Source organism: Ursus maritimus, unplaced genomic scaffold (genome assembly GCF_017311325.1).
Source record: "Ursus maritimus isolate PB19 unplaced genomic scaffold, ASM1731132v1 scaffold_6, whole genome shotgun sequence".
Taxonomy (NCBI): Eukaryota; Metazoa; Chordata; class Mammalia; order Carnivora; family Ursidae; genus Ursus; species Ursus maritimus.
The window spans coordinates 54652084-54670197 of record NW_024426774.1 but is presented as its reverse complement, the minus strand read 5'-3'; the positions used below and the strand labels follow the sequence as shown (position 1 = coordinate 54670197).

The 18114-nt window shown below is 45.6% G+C and overlaps 1 protein-coding gene across 1 annotated transcript in view; it reads right to left on the bottom strand.

The window, feature by feature from the left end:
* SPRED2 (sprouty related EVH1 domain containing 2) overlaps positions 1 to 18084 on the bottom strand; it is a 112155-nt gene extending 94071 nt beyond the window's left edge. The window contains exon 1 of the mRNA XM_040623400.1: positions 17419 to 18084. Coding sequence (XP_040479334.1) covers positions 17419 to 17444 — 26 coding nt within the window. The 5' untranslated portion in view covers positions 17445 to 18084. The remainder of the gene's footprint in view (positions 1 to 17418) is intronic.
* Between the last annotated feature and the right edge of the window lie 30 nt (positions 18085 to 18114).

The following is an 18114-nucleotide window of genomic DNA, read 5'->3' as shown; positions in this document are numbered from 1 at the left end:
TTAGTGATTATTTGTTATCCAACTTAAATGAGTTGGAACCAAGAGGGAAGCACAGGAAAAGAAGGAGGAACACTTCCCAGACCATTCCCATTCACAGATATGGAGGTGTGTGGCCTCCAAACTGGCAGAGTAGGATAAATTAATAGTAGTGACAAACTGGGGAGGTGGGAGAGGATCTTTTGAATTTTTTCTTTAGATATAATTGACATAAAACATTATGTTAGTTTCTGGCGTATGACATGATTCAATATTTGTATATACAGTGAAATGATCACCACAATAAATCTAGTTAACATCTGTCACTTTAAAAAGAGTACATTTTCCCTAGTAAATACCATCTTGGTTGGTTACAACCCTCTCGGTTTGGTTGGGCATTCCCCTCTTCCCTTCTTACAAATCCTGATTCGTCTAAGGCACATTAGAACCTCCTCGATTTACTTTAATAATGACACACAGAGTAGAGGTGAAATTCTAATTCAATTTGTCTAGAGATGAGAAAGGTTAAGACTGTAAAGTGGAAGGGCACTGCACCCTAAACAGCATCCCAAACCAACCGCAGACATGCTCCACCTGAGGGCCTCTTGTTATACTGATAATTTATCCTTGTTAGGACAGTTGCGGGGAGGGGGGTCTGTTTCAGGTTGCATGCCAGGGATGATGGGTGGACCACACCTGTCTAATTCTCCTGGTCACTGTTGTGCTGCTCATTGTGGAATAAGAGGAATGGGGAAGGGGGCCCATCATTTCCATCCAAACAACCCACATCATCTGGATGATCCAGAAGCACTGGAACCAGGAGCCTGGAACTCCACACTGGATCTTCAGGCTCACAGGGGACCCTTTTACTTTATAAGTGAGAAGAATGGCCCCGCTGATGGGGATTAACAAGAAAAACAAAAGGGAGGGGTGGATAGAAGCCCAAGAGAAAGAAAGTTTTTAAAAATATAAGTTTTCTATCCTACACAAATAGTAGGAATCTTGTTATTCCAGGGGGTGTCCTGACTTCAGACTATAGTTTCAAACCAGGAATGGGAAATGGATCAAGTGTCACTGTGGCGAAGTAGGGTGTGTCCTTCCAGCCTGTCTGTGGGACCTTCGGCTCTTGGGGATAGTGTCTTGGTTTGGAGATCATTTTCATTCTTCCTCAAGGCTAGGTTTCTACAAGCCCTTGGCTACAACATTACCTGTGTTTGGTATAAAGGATAATCTCAACTTTATCTGGGTTCAACCTATGGGGCTTAGGAAAACCTGAAGTAGAAAGCTACCATAAAAAATGCTCTTCTATGACCAGGTGGTCAACTCTTCCTTTCCCTCCTTAGCTGTAGCAACACCCGTTGGCTTAGAAGCGGGCAGTGTTCTCACACTAATGTGCCAAAACCGCCACCCTTCCCATCCTGGCATCCACCTACCCCCACCCCACGAGACCTGCGTATCAAATATTACTTCCTGCTGTCTATGACCACACAGCCTTGGCAGTTAACATCAAAAGCAAACACATGGGGAGAACAGAAGGCACTGGAGCTGGGGAGGAAGAACAAGCAGAGGTAATGTTTCAAAACTTTTTTGCTGGTGCCCAGGTGCAGAAAACTTGGAACATCACATGTATTTCAATTTTTCATCTAAGGGCTCATCTCCTCTCTCCCAGAATGGCAAGCTGAAAAGAGGCCCTCCTCTGTCTCTACTTCCAACCCCTTTGTCCCTGAAACGCAACACCTGGAAGCCAGACCTCAGGACCCCTACCTGCCACCTGCAGGTGAGCCACACAGAGACAGCATGTGGCAAGCTCATCTACTGTAACCTACTGCACAAGAGCTGACCAAGGCCTGCACTCTGTTCAATGTTGATGGTTCACCGTCTACACGGACCACGTTAACCCGAACTGATTGTTTCCACCATCTTTATCCTGTCTCCTGGGGATTCCGCAACTTGAGGATAGCAACTGTCATGAACGTTTAACATCGTGCCCAAAACAGGACTGGAAGGAACCAAGGCCAGATGACATCTGCTCACTGACATATCCCAAACCACAGACTAGCATGGTGACCCCAGTATACTCATTTGACCTCTCCAGACTGCAATTTATGTGTACGAGAAGGGCGCTGAGATGGTATTTTCCTAAGAGCCCTTTCAGTTCTATAATTTCATGATATAGTTGCAACCATTTTACTCTACTGAGGAAGGGCAACGTATCCTGTGCTTCACAAGGGCAATTTCAACAGATCAGTGCTGGGTTTCTGCAGAAGTAACAATACTAAAAACAAACAAAAGAACACTTATTACTTGAGTGATTCCCAAACTGTAAATTTGATCTACAAAGTAATGTTCTGAATTTCACAGCACACTTGACCATCTTCCAATAAGCGAACGACACCCCCCTTGGAACCAAACATTTTACAGCAATGCCTACTGCATTTAATTAAGGCTAGAGAGAAAAGTCCTGCCCAGGTATGGCAGGGAAGCAATTATCAGCAACCTCCTTGACTCCAGCCTAGCCCGCACTCTCTAACTAATCCGAATTTAACAACATACCACACCATCTTTGCTTCACAACTTTATTTTTTTTTTAAAGATTTTATTTTATTTATGTGAAAGAGACAGCCAGCGAGAGAGGGAACACAAGCAGGGGGAGTGGGAGAGGAAGAAGCAGGCTCCCAGCGGAGGAGCCCGATGTGGGGCTAGATCCCAGCACGCCAGGATCATGCCCTGAGCCGAAGGCAGACGCTTAACGACTGCGCCACCCAGGCGCCCCTGCTTCACAACTTTATTTATTTATTTTTTTAAGATTTTATTTATTTATTCGACAGAGATAGAGACGGCCAGCGAGAGAGGGAACACAAGCAGGGGGAGTGGGAGAGGAAGAAGCAGGCTCATAGCGGAGGAGCCTGATGTGGGGCTCGATCCCATAACGCCGGGATCACGCCCTGAGCCGAAGGCAGACGCTTAACTGCTGTGCCACCTGGGCGCCCCCTGCTTCACAACTTTAAACAGCTCTGTCCTGCCTGAAGAACAAATGTCCAAGTACCTACTTTGATAGCCTGGCACTCAACAACCTCCCAAAGTTAGCCTCAGCCAACTCAACCAGCTCTTTCTCTGAGCTGCCCCAGCATAAACCTAGAGGAGTTTCCCACCTGTGGAAGAAACCTTTGGACAAGAGATGCCTCCTCCCTATATGGCTTGACCTGTGCCTCCCCACAAAGTACCACCACTATCCTTATCTGAGTCCTCTAACCTTCAAGACCCACCCTGCTGAAAGTGAACTCTTCCCTGACTGCGGCAGCAACAAGTATTTTAATTTCTGCTTTGTATTTTTCTCTGTTTTAAAAAAGAATACTGGGGCGCCTGGGTGGCTCAGTCCTTAAGTGTCTACCTTCGGGCTCAGGGCGTGATCCCAGGGTCCTGGGATCGAGCCCCACATTGGGTTCCCTGCTCTGCGGGGAGCCCGCTTCTTCCTCTCCCACACCACCTGCTTGTGTTCCCTCTCTTGCTTGCTGTCTCTCTCTCTGTCAAATAAATAAAATCTTTAAAAGATAAAAAATAAATAAAAAATAATATTATGCCAACAGACACATGAAAAGATGCTCAACATCACTAATCATCAGGCAAGTTAAAACCACAATATCACCTTACATCTGTCAGAATGGCTAGTATCCAAAAAAAAAAAAAAAGAAAGAAATAACAAGTATTAGCGAGGATGTAGAAAAAAGGGAACACTCATGCACTGTTGGGGGAATGTAAATTGGTACAACTAATGTAGAAAACAGTATAGTTTCCTCATAAAAATTAAAAACAGAAATACCATACAATCTAGTCATTTCACTACTGGGTATTTACCCAAAGAAAACAAAACTCTAATTCAAAAAGATACATACACTCCTATATTCATTGTAATATTATTTATAATAGCCAAGATATAGAAGTAATTCAAGTGTTCATCAAGAGATGAACGGATAAGGAATATGTGGTACACACACACACACACACACACACACCATGGAGTATTAGCCATAAAAAGGAAGATTTTGCCATCTGCAATAGCATGGACAGACCCAGAGCATATTATGCTAAGTGAAATAAGTCAGACAGAGAAAGACAAATAGCAAATGATTTCCCTCATGCGCGGAATCTAAAAAACAAAATAAACAAATCAGAAATAGATCCATAAACACAGAGAACAAAATGGTGGTTGCCAGAAGGAGGTGGGGTAGGAGAATGGGCAAAAGGGTGAAGAGGAATAGGAGGTACAGGGGCGCCTGGGTAGCGCAGTCGTTAGGCGTCTGCCTTCGGCTCAGGGCATGATCCCAGCGTTGCGGGATCGAGTCCCGCATCGGGCTCCTCCGCTGGGAGCCTGCTTCTTTCCCTCCCACTCCCCCTGCTGTGTTCCCTCTCTCGCTGGCTGTCTCTCTGTCACATAAATAAATAAAATCTAAAAAAAAAAAAAAAAAAGAGGAATAGGAGGTACAGGCTTCCAGTTACAGAATGAGTAAGTCACAGAGATGAATGGTACAACGTAAGGAATACAGACAATAGTATTGTATTGGTGTTGTATGGCGGCAGATGGTAGCTGTACTCGTGGTGAGCATAGCATAAGGTACAGAGTTGTTGAATCACTATGTCGCACACCTGAAACTAACGAAACATTGTGTGTCAGCTATGCTTCAATTAAAAAAAAAAAGAATATTATGCTTATAAATAAATACGAATAAATTTTTTTAATATTAACTCCCTGTAGTATCTGGAACTAGGAGAGTCCTTCAATATTGTTATGTTATTCAACCCCTTTATTTTAGGGTTGAGAAAGCAGAGTCCAGAGAAGTGCGACATCTTAGGTCGTATAGCAGGCTAGTGGCAAAGAAGGAAATGCGAATCTAAGTTTCCGGACTCCCAGGGCACTATACGCATGTTAACAAGGTAGCCATCTTCTTTGCTGCTTGGTATCCACTCAAGAGCTGCACAGCACAGGTACCGGACAATCCTGACCGTGGGAGCTAAAAAGGGCAAGAACTGAGGACCGAGAAGACTCATGCCCCCAGCACTCCTTCCTTTAATCAGAAGACCCAACATCATGCCAAGTCTCTAGGGAAGATGTCCTGACTCATTTTCAACTCCTCCTCCTCCAACTAAACTTGGCCCCTACTTTCCTCAGACCTTCCAACCAATCTGCACCTTCCAGCATATGTATCCCCTACAGAATGACCACACTTACATCCTTACATCCAGAATGAGGGCTACAAGGATTCCCAATTTTCTAAGTGTAAAGACTCAAAGGGAGAAAATTCGGATACCAGTTCCCCTCCCTAGAGATTAGTTTTATTTAGTAACTGTGAGTTAAGAAAAATATACAACAAACATCCACTGTGAATTGTGTAGTATTTTATTGAGATCACGGTTTATTATTCTATAAATGCAGCTGTACATTGAAAGAGAGTAACAGATACGAATGGGTGACATTATGTATTTGGTTCACAGACACTTGGGAGTGTTTGTGGGTTCTCAGACACTCAGTTGGGAGACTTCAGATGGTGTATCTAAATGCTAGGGAAGAGGGGGGTCTTTAGTCTCTCATCACCTTCCTGTCAAAGAAAAACATGACGGGCTAGTGAAGACACAACCAGAGGGTCATCAGCTCATTTCAGATTTCCCACCACATCCGCCCCCATGTTGCAGTTTTACTATCATAAGCGTTGGGGTATTTTTAGTACCACTGTTTTGGGGGAACAAAGGGTCTCTCACTTACTTCAGTCCTCTGGTCTATTCTTGGTTTTCCTAGCAATGCTGCCTCAAGTGGAAAGCCCCATCCAGATTCATATTCCAGTCTTCTCCCCATCTCTCACCAGGAATCATCTCTAAAGAGTAAGCACTGACAAGTGATGGATAATTTGCATTTTAACCCTATTCAAATTTGGGTAAATGGTTTAATATGCATGCTAATATGCCATCATTATTCCAATTAAGGAAACTATTATGTTAAAGTGTTTAATCAGGAGAATTAAGGAGAACTCCAGACACCTAAAATTAACCTCTAATAGTCTTGACATTCATTTCATTTAGGTGCAATTTGCCAAGCTATAAGCAACTCCCTGCTTAAAACTTCTGCTTAGGCACGTGGGTATTCCTGATAAGACCTAAAAGCAATTCATTTCCTAACTAGATTGCTGTCTAAAAGAATAAACTGAAAGGGCTGCAATTTAAATACAATCAAATCCCCAAGCAGTCACATTCCAGAAGACTTAAACACCATCATCTGGATCCCCAGGAACAACAATGCTATTCGCATCAGAAACAACACAACCACTTCCTCTTTCTCTGACCTTCTCTGTTTAATTACTTCCTGTGATTTCTTCTAGGGCTGTGTGCGCCTGCCTCCCAGGGCGGCAGGCTTTCTATACAAGACTGATTTGTCTGGAAGGTGCAGAATGCCAGCTGACTGTAGACTTGACAAAGTTCTGGGACTTTGTGTTTCTTTTTAAATGATGGATTTCTTGGGCTTCCTGGCATTCACCAAGAACTTTAAGCCATAAGAAAAAATTCTTCCAGCACATTCCCATCTAAAGTCAAGCTGTATCTCAATGCTGGAAACCCTGCCAGGGATGGAGAAGGGGCTGCTTGATAACTCTCCATGTATAAGCACCAAGTTCTCATCCGATGAGCTTCTTCAACAGATTCCAAATGCCAAGTATGTGAAGCTGACTTAGAAGACAAAAACCTGACAGCTGTGAGCTTACTACCATCACAACCATAGAGAGGTCCTTGCTACTCATAAATAGTCATCCATCGATCAGCAGCACCTGAGAGTTTATTAAAAATGCAGAATCTAAAGGGCACCTGGGTGGTACAGTGGGTTAAGTGTCCGACTCTTGGTTTCAGCTCAGGTCATGATCTCAGGGTCCTGGGACTGAGCCCCGAGTTGGGCTCCGTGCTCTGTGTGGATTCCACTTGAGATTCTTTCTTCCTCTCCCTCTGCCCTTCCCACTTGTGTTGTCTCTCTCTCTCTCTCTCCCCCTCAAATAAATAAATCTTTTTTAAAAATGCAGAATCGGAGGCCTTACTAAATCAGAATCCTCACTTTGCAAGACTCCCAATACAAGTTCAAGTTCAAGTTCTGATCCTCCTCTCAAAATAGCTAGGCTAAAACACAGGTCCAGAATAGTGTGCAATGTTATCCATCCCGCTCATTCAGACTTTCAAGGATACGGTGGCTAGTTTTTTTTCCCAAAGAGGTATCTGTAAAGTTGCTCTTTTTCTCTTTTAAAGATTTTATTTATTTATCTGAGAGAAAAAGAGTGAGCAAGAGAGAGATAGGAGCAGGGGGAGGGGGAGGGAGAAGCAGACTCCCCACTGAGCAGGGAGCCTGACTGGGAGGGGGTGGGAGGGCCTGGAGCCCAGGACCCCGGGATCTCGAGTCAAGCCTAAGGCAGACGCCCAACTGACTGAGCCACCCAGGCGCCCTAAAGTTGCTCTTTGTATCAGTACAGAAAAGGCCACCTCTGTGGGCACTGCTTTCCTACTTCACAGAGCTGAAAAGGAATGCAGAAAGAAATGTCGCCTCATAGTTTTGAGGTATTTTCAGGATTCGAAGTGAGTTCTAATTTCATTTGCTCAACGGTAATATAAATCAAGCTGTAGGCACAACACAGTTTTCTTATATAAGAAAACTAAAGCTCTACAAAGTTATGACACGTTAATATTCTATAAACATGGGATCTGAAATTAAAGGACCTGGACTAAAAATAACAAACACTGCTCTGTGACCTCAGACAAGATACTTAACCTCTCTGAATCTTCTCCTTGCCTGTCTGACATATTCCATCCATGTGTGAGTGCACAAGTGAGTGTACACTCAACACACACACACCCCCAAAATAACTTGAAGAGCTTGTTAGGGGATTCTGGGAAGGGCAGAATGCTCCAGATGAAGAGCTCCCCTGACCCTAAATTTGGGAATTCCAATGCCTGCAGCCCTAGGAGGAACCCTACAGAAACAAGAAGAAAGAAAAAACAACTCTGAGAGTCAATCATCAGGATGATGCTGTCCTCATACCCCTAAGGCATATGCAAGTGGCTAGCACCCTAGAACCCAAGCTCCCTAAGGCCAGAGACTCTCTCTGAGTCACAGCGCTGGTACCGTCTGGCAGATTCGGTGTCTGGTGCATTAGACGCAGTAAGTGACTGGCACTCAACAGCTAGTCGCTCCCTTTCCTCAAGCCTCACCACCCTGGGTATTTATTTTACCCAATAAAATAATTAATACATGGCTTTGCATTAGAGTCCAAGTATCTGCTTTTTTTTTTTAAGATTTTATTTATTTATTTGAGAGAGAGAAAAGAGAGATAGAGATCACAAGTAGGAATAGAGGCAGAGGGAGAGGGACAAGCAGACTTCCTGCTGAGCGTGGAGCCCAAGGTGGGGCTCGATCTCTGGACCCTGAGAATATGATCTGAGCCAAAGGCAGATGCTTAAACGACTGAGCCACCCAGGCATCCCTAGGGTCCAAGTGTCTTCTCAAGTCAAGTCCTTTAGATTCAAAGTCTATTATGCTCTGAATGGACACCTGTAATCTAGTACCCCCCTGATTCTCCTTAGTATAAAAGACGTCTAAGAATGGATGGAAAGGGCCTTAAAGCTAGTTTAAAAACAGCAGACTCCGGATCTGAAACCTGTTTATACACAGATTAATGAAAAGGCAACCATTAGGCCTTCAGGCCCAGAAGTAACACTGAGCCAATACATACTACCCCGGCAGAGCAGACCTGTTCTGGAATTTTGAGTCTGAGAAAAATCACAGATTCAATTTAACCTATTAGGTGAAGAAGAAAGATTTAACTACCATATTAAGACTATATTCACACTTTGCAACTTTAAAAGATCTGTAAAAATGAGTAAAATTACTGGGATGCTGATGATTAAATTAAACTCCTGATCTAACATTCACTTTATTTCTTGGCTGAAAATATAAAACATAAACACCAACACAGCATGCAAGAGACAAAACAAGTCATAAGCCAACTCACTCCTAAGGGAAACTTCAGCCAGCCCTCCCCCACCAACCCAACCCACACCAAGCCTATTGACTCTTAGAAACAATCTGAATGACATTGGTGATAGGATTTCTTGACCACAGACAGGAATGGCAAGAAAGCCAAGGATGCTACTACTATCGGTAAGTACACTGCCGGTAAGAGAGGAGGCCAGCTTCCATGAGACATGAACTCTCGGGGCGCCTGGGTGGCTCAGTCGTTAAGCGTCTGCCTTCGGCTCAGGGCGTGATCCCGGCGTTATGGGATCGAGCCCTACGTCAGGCTCTTCTGCTGGGAGCCTGCTTCTTCCTCTCCCACTCCCCTTGCTTGTGTTCCCTCTCTCACTGGCTGTGTCTCTCTCTGTCAAATAAATAAATAAAATCTTTAAAAAAAAAAAAAAACATGAACTCTCAAAAAGACAGCCAACTAGGATTACTGAGTAAAAGGGCCAACAGTCAGCAGGGCATTACTGATACTACAGCACCAAAACTAAAGTGCTACTCTCAGTCCTACCAGCACAGCACCAGAAAGCCAAATAAAAAGCAGAACATGACTTCTAGGCTCTAATTCTCCTCCTAGAAACCCCCTTGAGCAAGTCACTTCAGCTCTCACAGGCATAACGTGAGAATATTGTTCCTTGCCTCAAAAGGTTGCTGTGAAGGTAAAATATTACGAATGGATATCCTCCACCTTGTCAATTCTGAAAATAAATCATACCTTGCCACATGATATGAGACACTGGAGGTGGGTAAGTCCCACTGAATTTCCAATTTATCAGGCACTGTGCTGCAATGCTTTACCTTCACGATTTCATTTCCACTTTTTAACAGCCTATGAATTAGATAGCAGAGTGAGCTTCATTTACATTAACCCAGGGCTCCTGGCTTAAAACACCTGCCAGGTGCCCTTAGTGAGTAGAGCACAGAAGCACGGTATGACCCCAAAACCCACATTTCCTCTGCTACCATCACAGCAGCCTGCCCCTCCTGGACATTTTGAAAAGGCAACCCCAAAGTCTTTTTGGATGTAGGTACAGTAAGACTAATAGTTTATATTTTGATATAAGGTAAAATTATTTTTCAATTAACAAATATTTGCTTTAACCAATCAAAGAACGTTTGCAGAAAGCCTACTATGGGCTCAGCACTCTGCAAGACTGCAAGTATAAGGCGTAACAAGCTATTATTCCCAAAACCTAGAAGGGCAGATAGGGCTAACCTTCTTTGTGCATTCTCAGGGTGGGATGCAAATACAAAATAAGTAGTGATTATCTGAAAAATCAATACTGGAAGCCAGAGCCAAAGCAATGCAAGGAGAAAAATAACAGGAGTAAGTAATGAAAACAGAGAGACAAAGATGTCCTTACCAGATGAACTAGGAAAGACAATTAAAAACTTAACCTGGTAATTAAGTTTAAGCACTTACGAATGGACCACAGGGAATATATCTAAGAATGAAAACAACCAGATTCTAAAAATCATTATATCGGTACACAGAGGAGCCAAAGCCATACATTTCAGAAGCTGCCCTAGTTCTAATCCCTTCCATCGCCAGCTCTAAATGCTAGGATGAAGTCATAATCCATTTCTTCACCTCTGTGCTCTGAGGGAGCGCAAAAGCAGGTATTTTGTTTTTAAATAAATATTAAACTACCCTTTGAGAGTAGCATGAATAACACGCGTGCAATTTGCTATCTTGCGTGCAGGACGCCACGTGTGAACATAACGCCAACAAAGCTCACCAGAGAGATTAGTTATAAAACAGTTGTTACTTAATTTAGTGAACTCCTGTGCCAGTTACTACCAAGTATTTTACTAAGATCCTGGCCTGCCTTCCTTCCCATGACATAAGACACATATCGAGCTGCAGTTAACAAGGCTTCATGCCCACCCACGGCGAGCACACAAAAAATGCTTTTTGTTCCACAGGGCACTGTGTGCGTCAGTGCAAAATATTCCTTCTACTCCAGCGACGATAAGCCCTAGAAAATGCCTTAAAAAATCATCAATGTCCTAGCCTTACATATCGATGAAAAAGAAGCATTTACAAGAGTTTATCAATATGACTGGGTCTCAAAACAAAGAAAGAAAACCAGCGCAATTTGCTTGAGAAAACAAGCCAAAAAAAACAAAAACAAAAAAAAACCCCACACACCAAAACTTCCTGCTCTGCCTCTATTATCATCTTGTTCAGTTTCTGAGGGTTTCGCTGTCAGATCGTGTATTTGTGTTCAGCCCGGTAATACAGGAACTATGCCAATACTGGTGTTCATCAGCACGCTGTCTCCAACTTCGAGTGTTGAGACTCCATCAGAACCCCGTGGCTACTGCAAATTGTTAATATTATGATTTCCGCGGAGATTCTCCTGCACAGGCAGAAACACAGGCCCTGGCTTATTGCACTCAAGATCTTCCACTTCCCAACTCCCACAACAGTGATTGGAATCAAAATGGTTTGGAGTTGTCAATCACAGATCATCACTACCAGATAGTTCTGCACCCAAGTTCCACAAAATGTGCCAAGGGCTTCACATGAATGCGGAGTTTCTCAGAGGGGGCTTATACACACCGTAAGTTAACCAAATGTAACGACTGTAATTATTGCATTTGTGGGTAGGGACAGAGCGCTTTAAAATAATTAAATCCACTTTTTAACTCAACAGACATTTATTAAGCATTCATAATGTGCCCAATGGTATTGGGCCAACAACTAGAAAATTAAGCATTAGAGGTAATCCTAAATCCAAAAAGCTCATATTCTGGTTAAGAATCTAGCTGGGTATAAGCCCAACTCTAAACGATGAGAAATACCATACAGCATGGGGGGGGGAAATGCTATAAACAGTTCTCAGTTTTGACGTGAAGAGCAGAGGGGAGGAAAGACTAGGACCTCATAAAAGGAATGGCCGCAGAACTGGTGGGAGGGGGAATGAGCAGAAATTCACTTGTTGCAGGGAAGGAAGAGAGAAAATTCCAGAATAAAGAGCATGAGTAAGCAGACTGTCGAGGCAGAGTAGTTTTGATATTTGTACTGATGCACTTTTATATATTTTATTTGGTTAAAGGAAGTGGAAAGCAGATGGGATGAGCCATAGCTAGAAAGGAGGGAGCACTTGCTAAATCCTCATGGAAACAAGCCTAGCAGATGGAGAGAAGTGCAAGCCCACCGCCTAGAAAGATGTACGGCCTTGCAGTAAGGTGCTTAACTTTATACAATGACAACGTCCTTGCTTACAATTTTGTTAAGGTCTTTCCAAGTGTTTTGTTTTGTCTTGCTTTCCAGAATGGACCAAGATTCCAATTCTGCATAGCCAACTCCATGCATTTATGGATTCTATTCATGTGGAGTAGAAACATCCCTTTTTTAAAGCTAATGCAAAGAAACTGGATCAATATTTGTTGTACCAGGTCTAATTTCCAAAAACTGTTATTTCAACGAACGTACAGCTAACCTCCAATAACCAACTCTGAATTCACACTCCTATTATGTTAAGGTGTATCATAGAATTCTCAAGCTCAAGTTTATTTAAATTCACTTTAATTCAGTATGTGCCTCATAGCAATTTCAGGGAAGATAAAGGAAGTGGAAAAAATCACGGCAATGACAGACTATCATCAATTCAGAATTAAGGACAGCATGACTGACAAACAGTGTGAGCTCGGAAGTCAGAATGACTAAGGCTGGCCTGCCTGTCCTCTTTTGAGAGGGTACCTCACAGTGGTTGAAAACAGTCCCTCCTGGGGCGCCTGGGTGGCACAGCGGTTAAGCGTTTGCCTTTGGCTCAGGGCGTGATCCCGGCGTTATGGGATCGAGCCCCACATCAGGCTCCTCTGCTGTGAGCCTGCTTCTTCCTCTCCCACTCCCCCTGCTTGTGTTCCCTCTCTCGCTGGCTGTCTCTATCTCTGTCGAATAAATAAATAAAATCTTTAAAAAAAAAAAAAAAAAAAACGGTCCCTCCTGCGCCAGACTGAGTCAAATCCTAGCTCCTTCATTTACTAATGATACGACCTTGGACAAGTTACTCAGCTTCTCTGGGCCTCAGCTTCCCCATCTATAAATGGAGGTAATAATACCCTATCTATCTCAGAGGACTGTTGAGAAGACTAAATGAGTAAAGTGCTATTTAAAAATGTTTGCTATCTTAGGCAAGCAACTTTATTTAAGCTTCTTCATCAGTTAAATGGAGTAACTCCAGGGCACCTGGGTGGCTCAGTCGGTTAAGCCTCTGACTCTTGGTTTCAACTCAGGTCATGATCTCAGGGTCGTGACTTCAGGGCGGTGGGATACAGCCCCGCATGGCACTGGGCTCTGCACTCAGTGAGGAGCCTGCTTGAGATTCTCTCCCTCAGCCCCTCCCCACTGCTCTTGCCTGTGCCAGCGTGCTCCCGCTCTCTCTAAATAAATAAATAAATAAGTAAATAAAATCTTTAAAAAACAGTAAAATTAATGGGGGTAACTCCTTCTTCATAGGATTATTTGAAAATTAAGAAGCTGAGCCTATAAGAAACCTATCCCAGTGCCCTGCAAAGAGCCAACACCAGACACCTGATTTATGCTTGGTGCTCACAGTAACTTTTATATAGGATAGCTCATTTAATTTTCACAGCAACTCCATGAAATTGGTTAACATTCACTCCCATTTTATTCACTCAGATAAAACCGAAGTGAAAGGTAAGTTGCCTTAGATCAGAAAGTGAGCAAATGGCTGAGCCTTGAGTCTTAAGTATAAGTTAAATGCATTTAACTCAGGATCTTTAATTGGCACCTGGCTGAAATGACAGTTGTAAAAGACATTTTTCAGTCAATTGGGCTAAATGTTAAAGAAAACAGGGAATGATTCTTAATTTTGTAAAGTGTGATGATGGTATTGTGGTTTCCTGGAAGAGCAACCTCATCTTTTGGAAAGTAAGCTCAAGTATTTAGATATAAGACATTCTGATGTCTAATGTCTTTGAAATGGTTCAGCAAAAATATTTAAGTTTTTTTGTAATGGACAATCTTTCAACATTAGGAGAAACATGACTAAGGACAAAGCTACAAGTCCATTCTCAGCAAGATACGTGTTGCAGAGAAGAGTTTATGAGAGGAACAGAATAGCTAAATGGAAGGCCTACGTCTCCTGCATTAAGCTCACTTGAGAAGGGTTTCCTCATTTTGTCAACAAATTTCCAAATCATTCATGACCATAATCAAATGCTTTAAAGATACAGAAAAAATGCATACAATCAAAAAAATTTTTCCACTCTTTTGTACAAAAGATCATTTTCAATAGCTTGTTGATGCTTTTTACTATTAAATTATTTAAAAAATCTGTAGAGTTGTAAATCTTAACACGCATTTGTAGTTGGAGTGGGATCAGAGGAGAAGGGTCAGAGTATTATCTATATGGAAGCTTTTTTAGGGCAGCCAGCAAAAAAAGCAGACAAGCTTTCCTAAACTATCATATATTTATTAGAGAAGTTTTAAATAGATATGGAAAAGAGCATGAGAAGACAAAACATTTACTATTTTTTTTAATTAGGCACAATTTTGCCAGTTACAAGATTCTGACTTACTGTACTCTGATGCTAAACACATTTATTATATATCTGAACCATTTAATAAAAACCTTAAATATATATGGACTCTAAAGAAAATCTATTTTACCTAAGGCATAACTATTTCTCCCATAGGTCTCCTAATTCGAGGTCACCAAATCACTTTATTTGTAACACACCCTGTCTACTTCCAAAAGGTATCTGTAGGACCTCGAACATAAAGCCATTAGAAAAGAAAATAAAAGATCAAAATTCATACTAGAGGAGGGCTAAATAAATCTAGCAAACGCCTAGGCCAACTATGACTACTGTAATCAAGCAATACTTTTAGCTCTGAGCTTCCAGACAGCGGTTGCAAAAAAAAAAAAAACCCCAACAACAAAAAGGCAATCACAGCAAGCTCTGCAACCTAGAGAGAAACCTTCTTCCAGGCACTAACATTTAAAAGGAATTTTTCAGATAGGTCATTACATAAGAACTTGAACAATATAATGGACAGTGTCCACAAATGGCAGTTTACAGCCCATGCAGCCCAAGTTCTTACGGGCTTGCATTTCATGTCTCATGCCAAGGTCATTACATTAAAAGTAATCCCGGGAAGGCCATTTCTGCACTGGGCTAAGGCGCCACAGTTTTCTGATTCTCTAACTGAAACCAGAACCTGTCCTCAAATACCTATTGTCTCAACGGGGCTTCTGACAGCAGTGGGGGTGGCCAGTTCCATGCTGAACTGCTCTGAAAGCATGACACAGACCTAGTCATTTCTTGCTGGTGATCCCACCCCAAATCCTTTTGCTTTCGCTATCAGATGGGGTAGGATGCAAAGCTGACATGCTTCGGTGAAAGGGAGAGGCCGGGCCAGTATTCCCAAGAGATGAAGCCAAGGAATCCAAGGCAGGGCAAGTGGAACCAATCTTCAACAAGAATCCCTAAATCCAGAGCAAGGCAACCATCCCTCCCCACTACTACTGCTATTTGTGTGTGCAAGGACAAAGGAGGACCTATAAAAACACTTGTCTATCAGTCAAGTCCGAATGGGGGCAAGGCCCAGCAGCATATTTCTTCCCCACAAGAGCAACTTTTTTTTCCCCATTTTACCGTTTCAGTCTATGAAGGCAAAGCAAAATGTTTAAAAAGACCAGCACAGGTGGTGGGATGGCAGCGACATGCACACCAGGCGGGATGCTCTCCAGCTGCGGGTGTCTGGCAGACCAGGGGTTACTGCAGTCAAAGATCCCCGGGGACCACAGGAAGGAAATTCCCTTTCCCAAACACCAACCCTCTCAACACCCTCTCCCGTCCAGCCTGGCAACAGCAGACGCCAAAGGATAAAGGGGCATTAAAAAAAAAAAAAAAGTGAAGTAGATTCTTAAGAGTAGCATTCTGTCACCTGCTCCAAGAAAAGCCCTCCCCGTCACCCAGCCCTGAGTCACTTCCCCTCTCTGCACTGGCTATCAATGCTCGCAGGGGCAAAAGACCCTGGGCCTCTTGAGCAGATACCTGCAGCTCCCACCACCCCGCAGATACGCTCTCTGGGCCTCCCCCAGGGTGCATCCCCGCGGCTACCGACGGGCTCATTGAGCCCAAGCCAGCGCCACTGCTACCTTAGCTAATGGCAGCTCTGAATGAAAGGAGCCGAGGCAGGCTCCGGATTTATGAATGTGCAGGGGAGGAGGGGAGGGATATCATGTGACAATAAAGGAGAGCGTCTTATTCACAAAAAAAAAAAAAAAAAGTGGCTGGTGGCGGGCGCAGCCACTGAGCAGCGGAGGCAGACGCCGTGCGGTGACCACTCGGACCCGAAGCCGACGACCTCAGGCGCCGGGCCCAGGAGCCCTGCCTCCCCTTCTCCCGGGACTGGAAACGCCTCGGGCGGGGGTGGGAGAAAGCCAAACCCAATTCCGCGACCGCGAGGCGGCGGGGAGCCTCACCTTGGCCCGGGGCTGGAAAACAGCACGCATCCCGCGGAGGGCGGCGGGTCAGCCCGGGAGCCCCTCCAGCGGAGCGCCCCGAGCATTGTTCCCCTCGGGCCCGCGGGCCGGGCACGCATGCCTGTGCACGCGCGCACACACACGCGCACACAGATACATACACACACACACGCACACACACACCGGCCGCAGCACATTGCCCGCACGCTCCGCCCGCCCCGCAGCACACGACTCGGATCCGCCCCCGAGAGGCCCCGATCCCACGGGGCGCCTATCCTGCTTTCTCCAAAGCGCGTGCACACACGCTCACACGCGCCGCGGGACCCCTCCGGCGGCTCCCGCACAGCGACCTGCCTAGGGATCCGGGCTCATGCAGACCCCCGCGCAGCCCGCGCCCAGTCCTCCCCTCGCTCCATCGTGTTTTTTATGAATGAAAATGTGGTATGCAAATGAGAGCGATTCAAGAAAACGAAATGGCGGAGCCTGGGCCCCAGTGGGCTCCCTAAGGGATCGGGGGGCGAGCGGCGGGGCAGGAGTCACAAAGTCACTACGTGAAAACCCACCGACCCCAGGAAGCCGGAGCGGGGGTATCAGGTCTATCGCTCCGGCCGCAGAAGATTTCGGGGGGGAGGGGGTGTTTGTGAGTCCCAGGAGAGGGAGCGGGGACCGCCCCGAGGTCACCCGCGCGCCCTTGGTCCCCGCCGCGGCCACCAGCCCGCCGACTCAAGTCGCGCCCCCGCCGGCCCTCAGCAGTCTTTGCCCCCTCCTCACTTCAACCAACAAGGGGGGAAATCTCGCATCCCAAAGCCCACAGGCCGGCTAGTAGCTGCACCCCACGCCAAGTTCACCCAAGCAGCGTCTCCGCCTGCGTCCTCAGTCCCGTCCCCCACGTTGCCCCCGCGGGGCACCCTCGTCCCACCCCGCGGCCAAACTTACTCGTCCGGGTGTGTTTCTTCGGTCATTTTCCTGTTCACCTAGACGCCTGTCCCGCGGCGGGCAGCTTTGCTCCCTTCATCTTCCTGTCCGCTCACCCCCCTTCTTCACATCTCCGGAGATCGCCTGATTTGGTTGGGGAGGGGGAGCGGCGAGAGATGAAGGGGCGCCGCAGAAGGCAGAAGGGGAAGCAGGGCGATAGGAGCGCGGGGTGAGGTTTGGGGAAGGGGTGCAAAGGCAAGCTGCGGGAGGAGTGAACGCCGCAGAGCCCGGGGCTCGGCAGGAAGGGCTCCGGGGGCTCGGCAGCGACCAGAGGGGGAGAGATTTGGGCAGGGGACGGCGGTGGGGGAGAGGAGGAGAAAAACAAGCGCGCCGTGGAGCGGCGGGGACTGCTGAGAGGAGGAGGAGAGTAGGGCCAGCCGCGGGTGGGGGCTCGGTCCGGGGTCGCCCCCGGGGGCCGGGCCAATCACGGTTCCGGGGAGCGGTCGGCGGCCGGGGGAGGTGCGCCTGGGAGGCGGTGCAGGGCGCCCCGTCCGAGCCCCATCTCTCGACTCCACCGATTTACTCCATATTGGATTCTCACCGCCGCCAACAGGAGGAGGAAGTAGGGCGGAAGCGATGACGTCTTCCCAGCGGCCAGAGGTGGTGGAGTGCAAAAAGCTTCCTACTTGCGACCGAAAGAAAAAAAAAAAAAAAAAA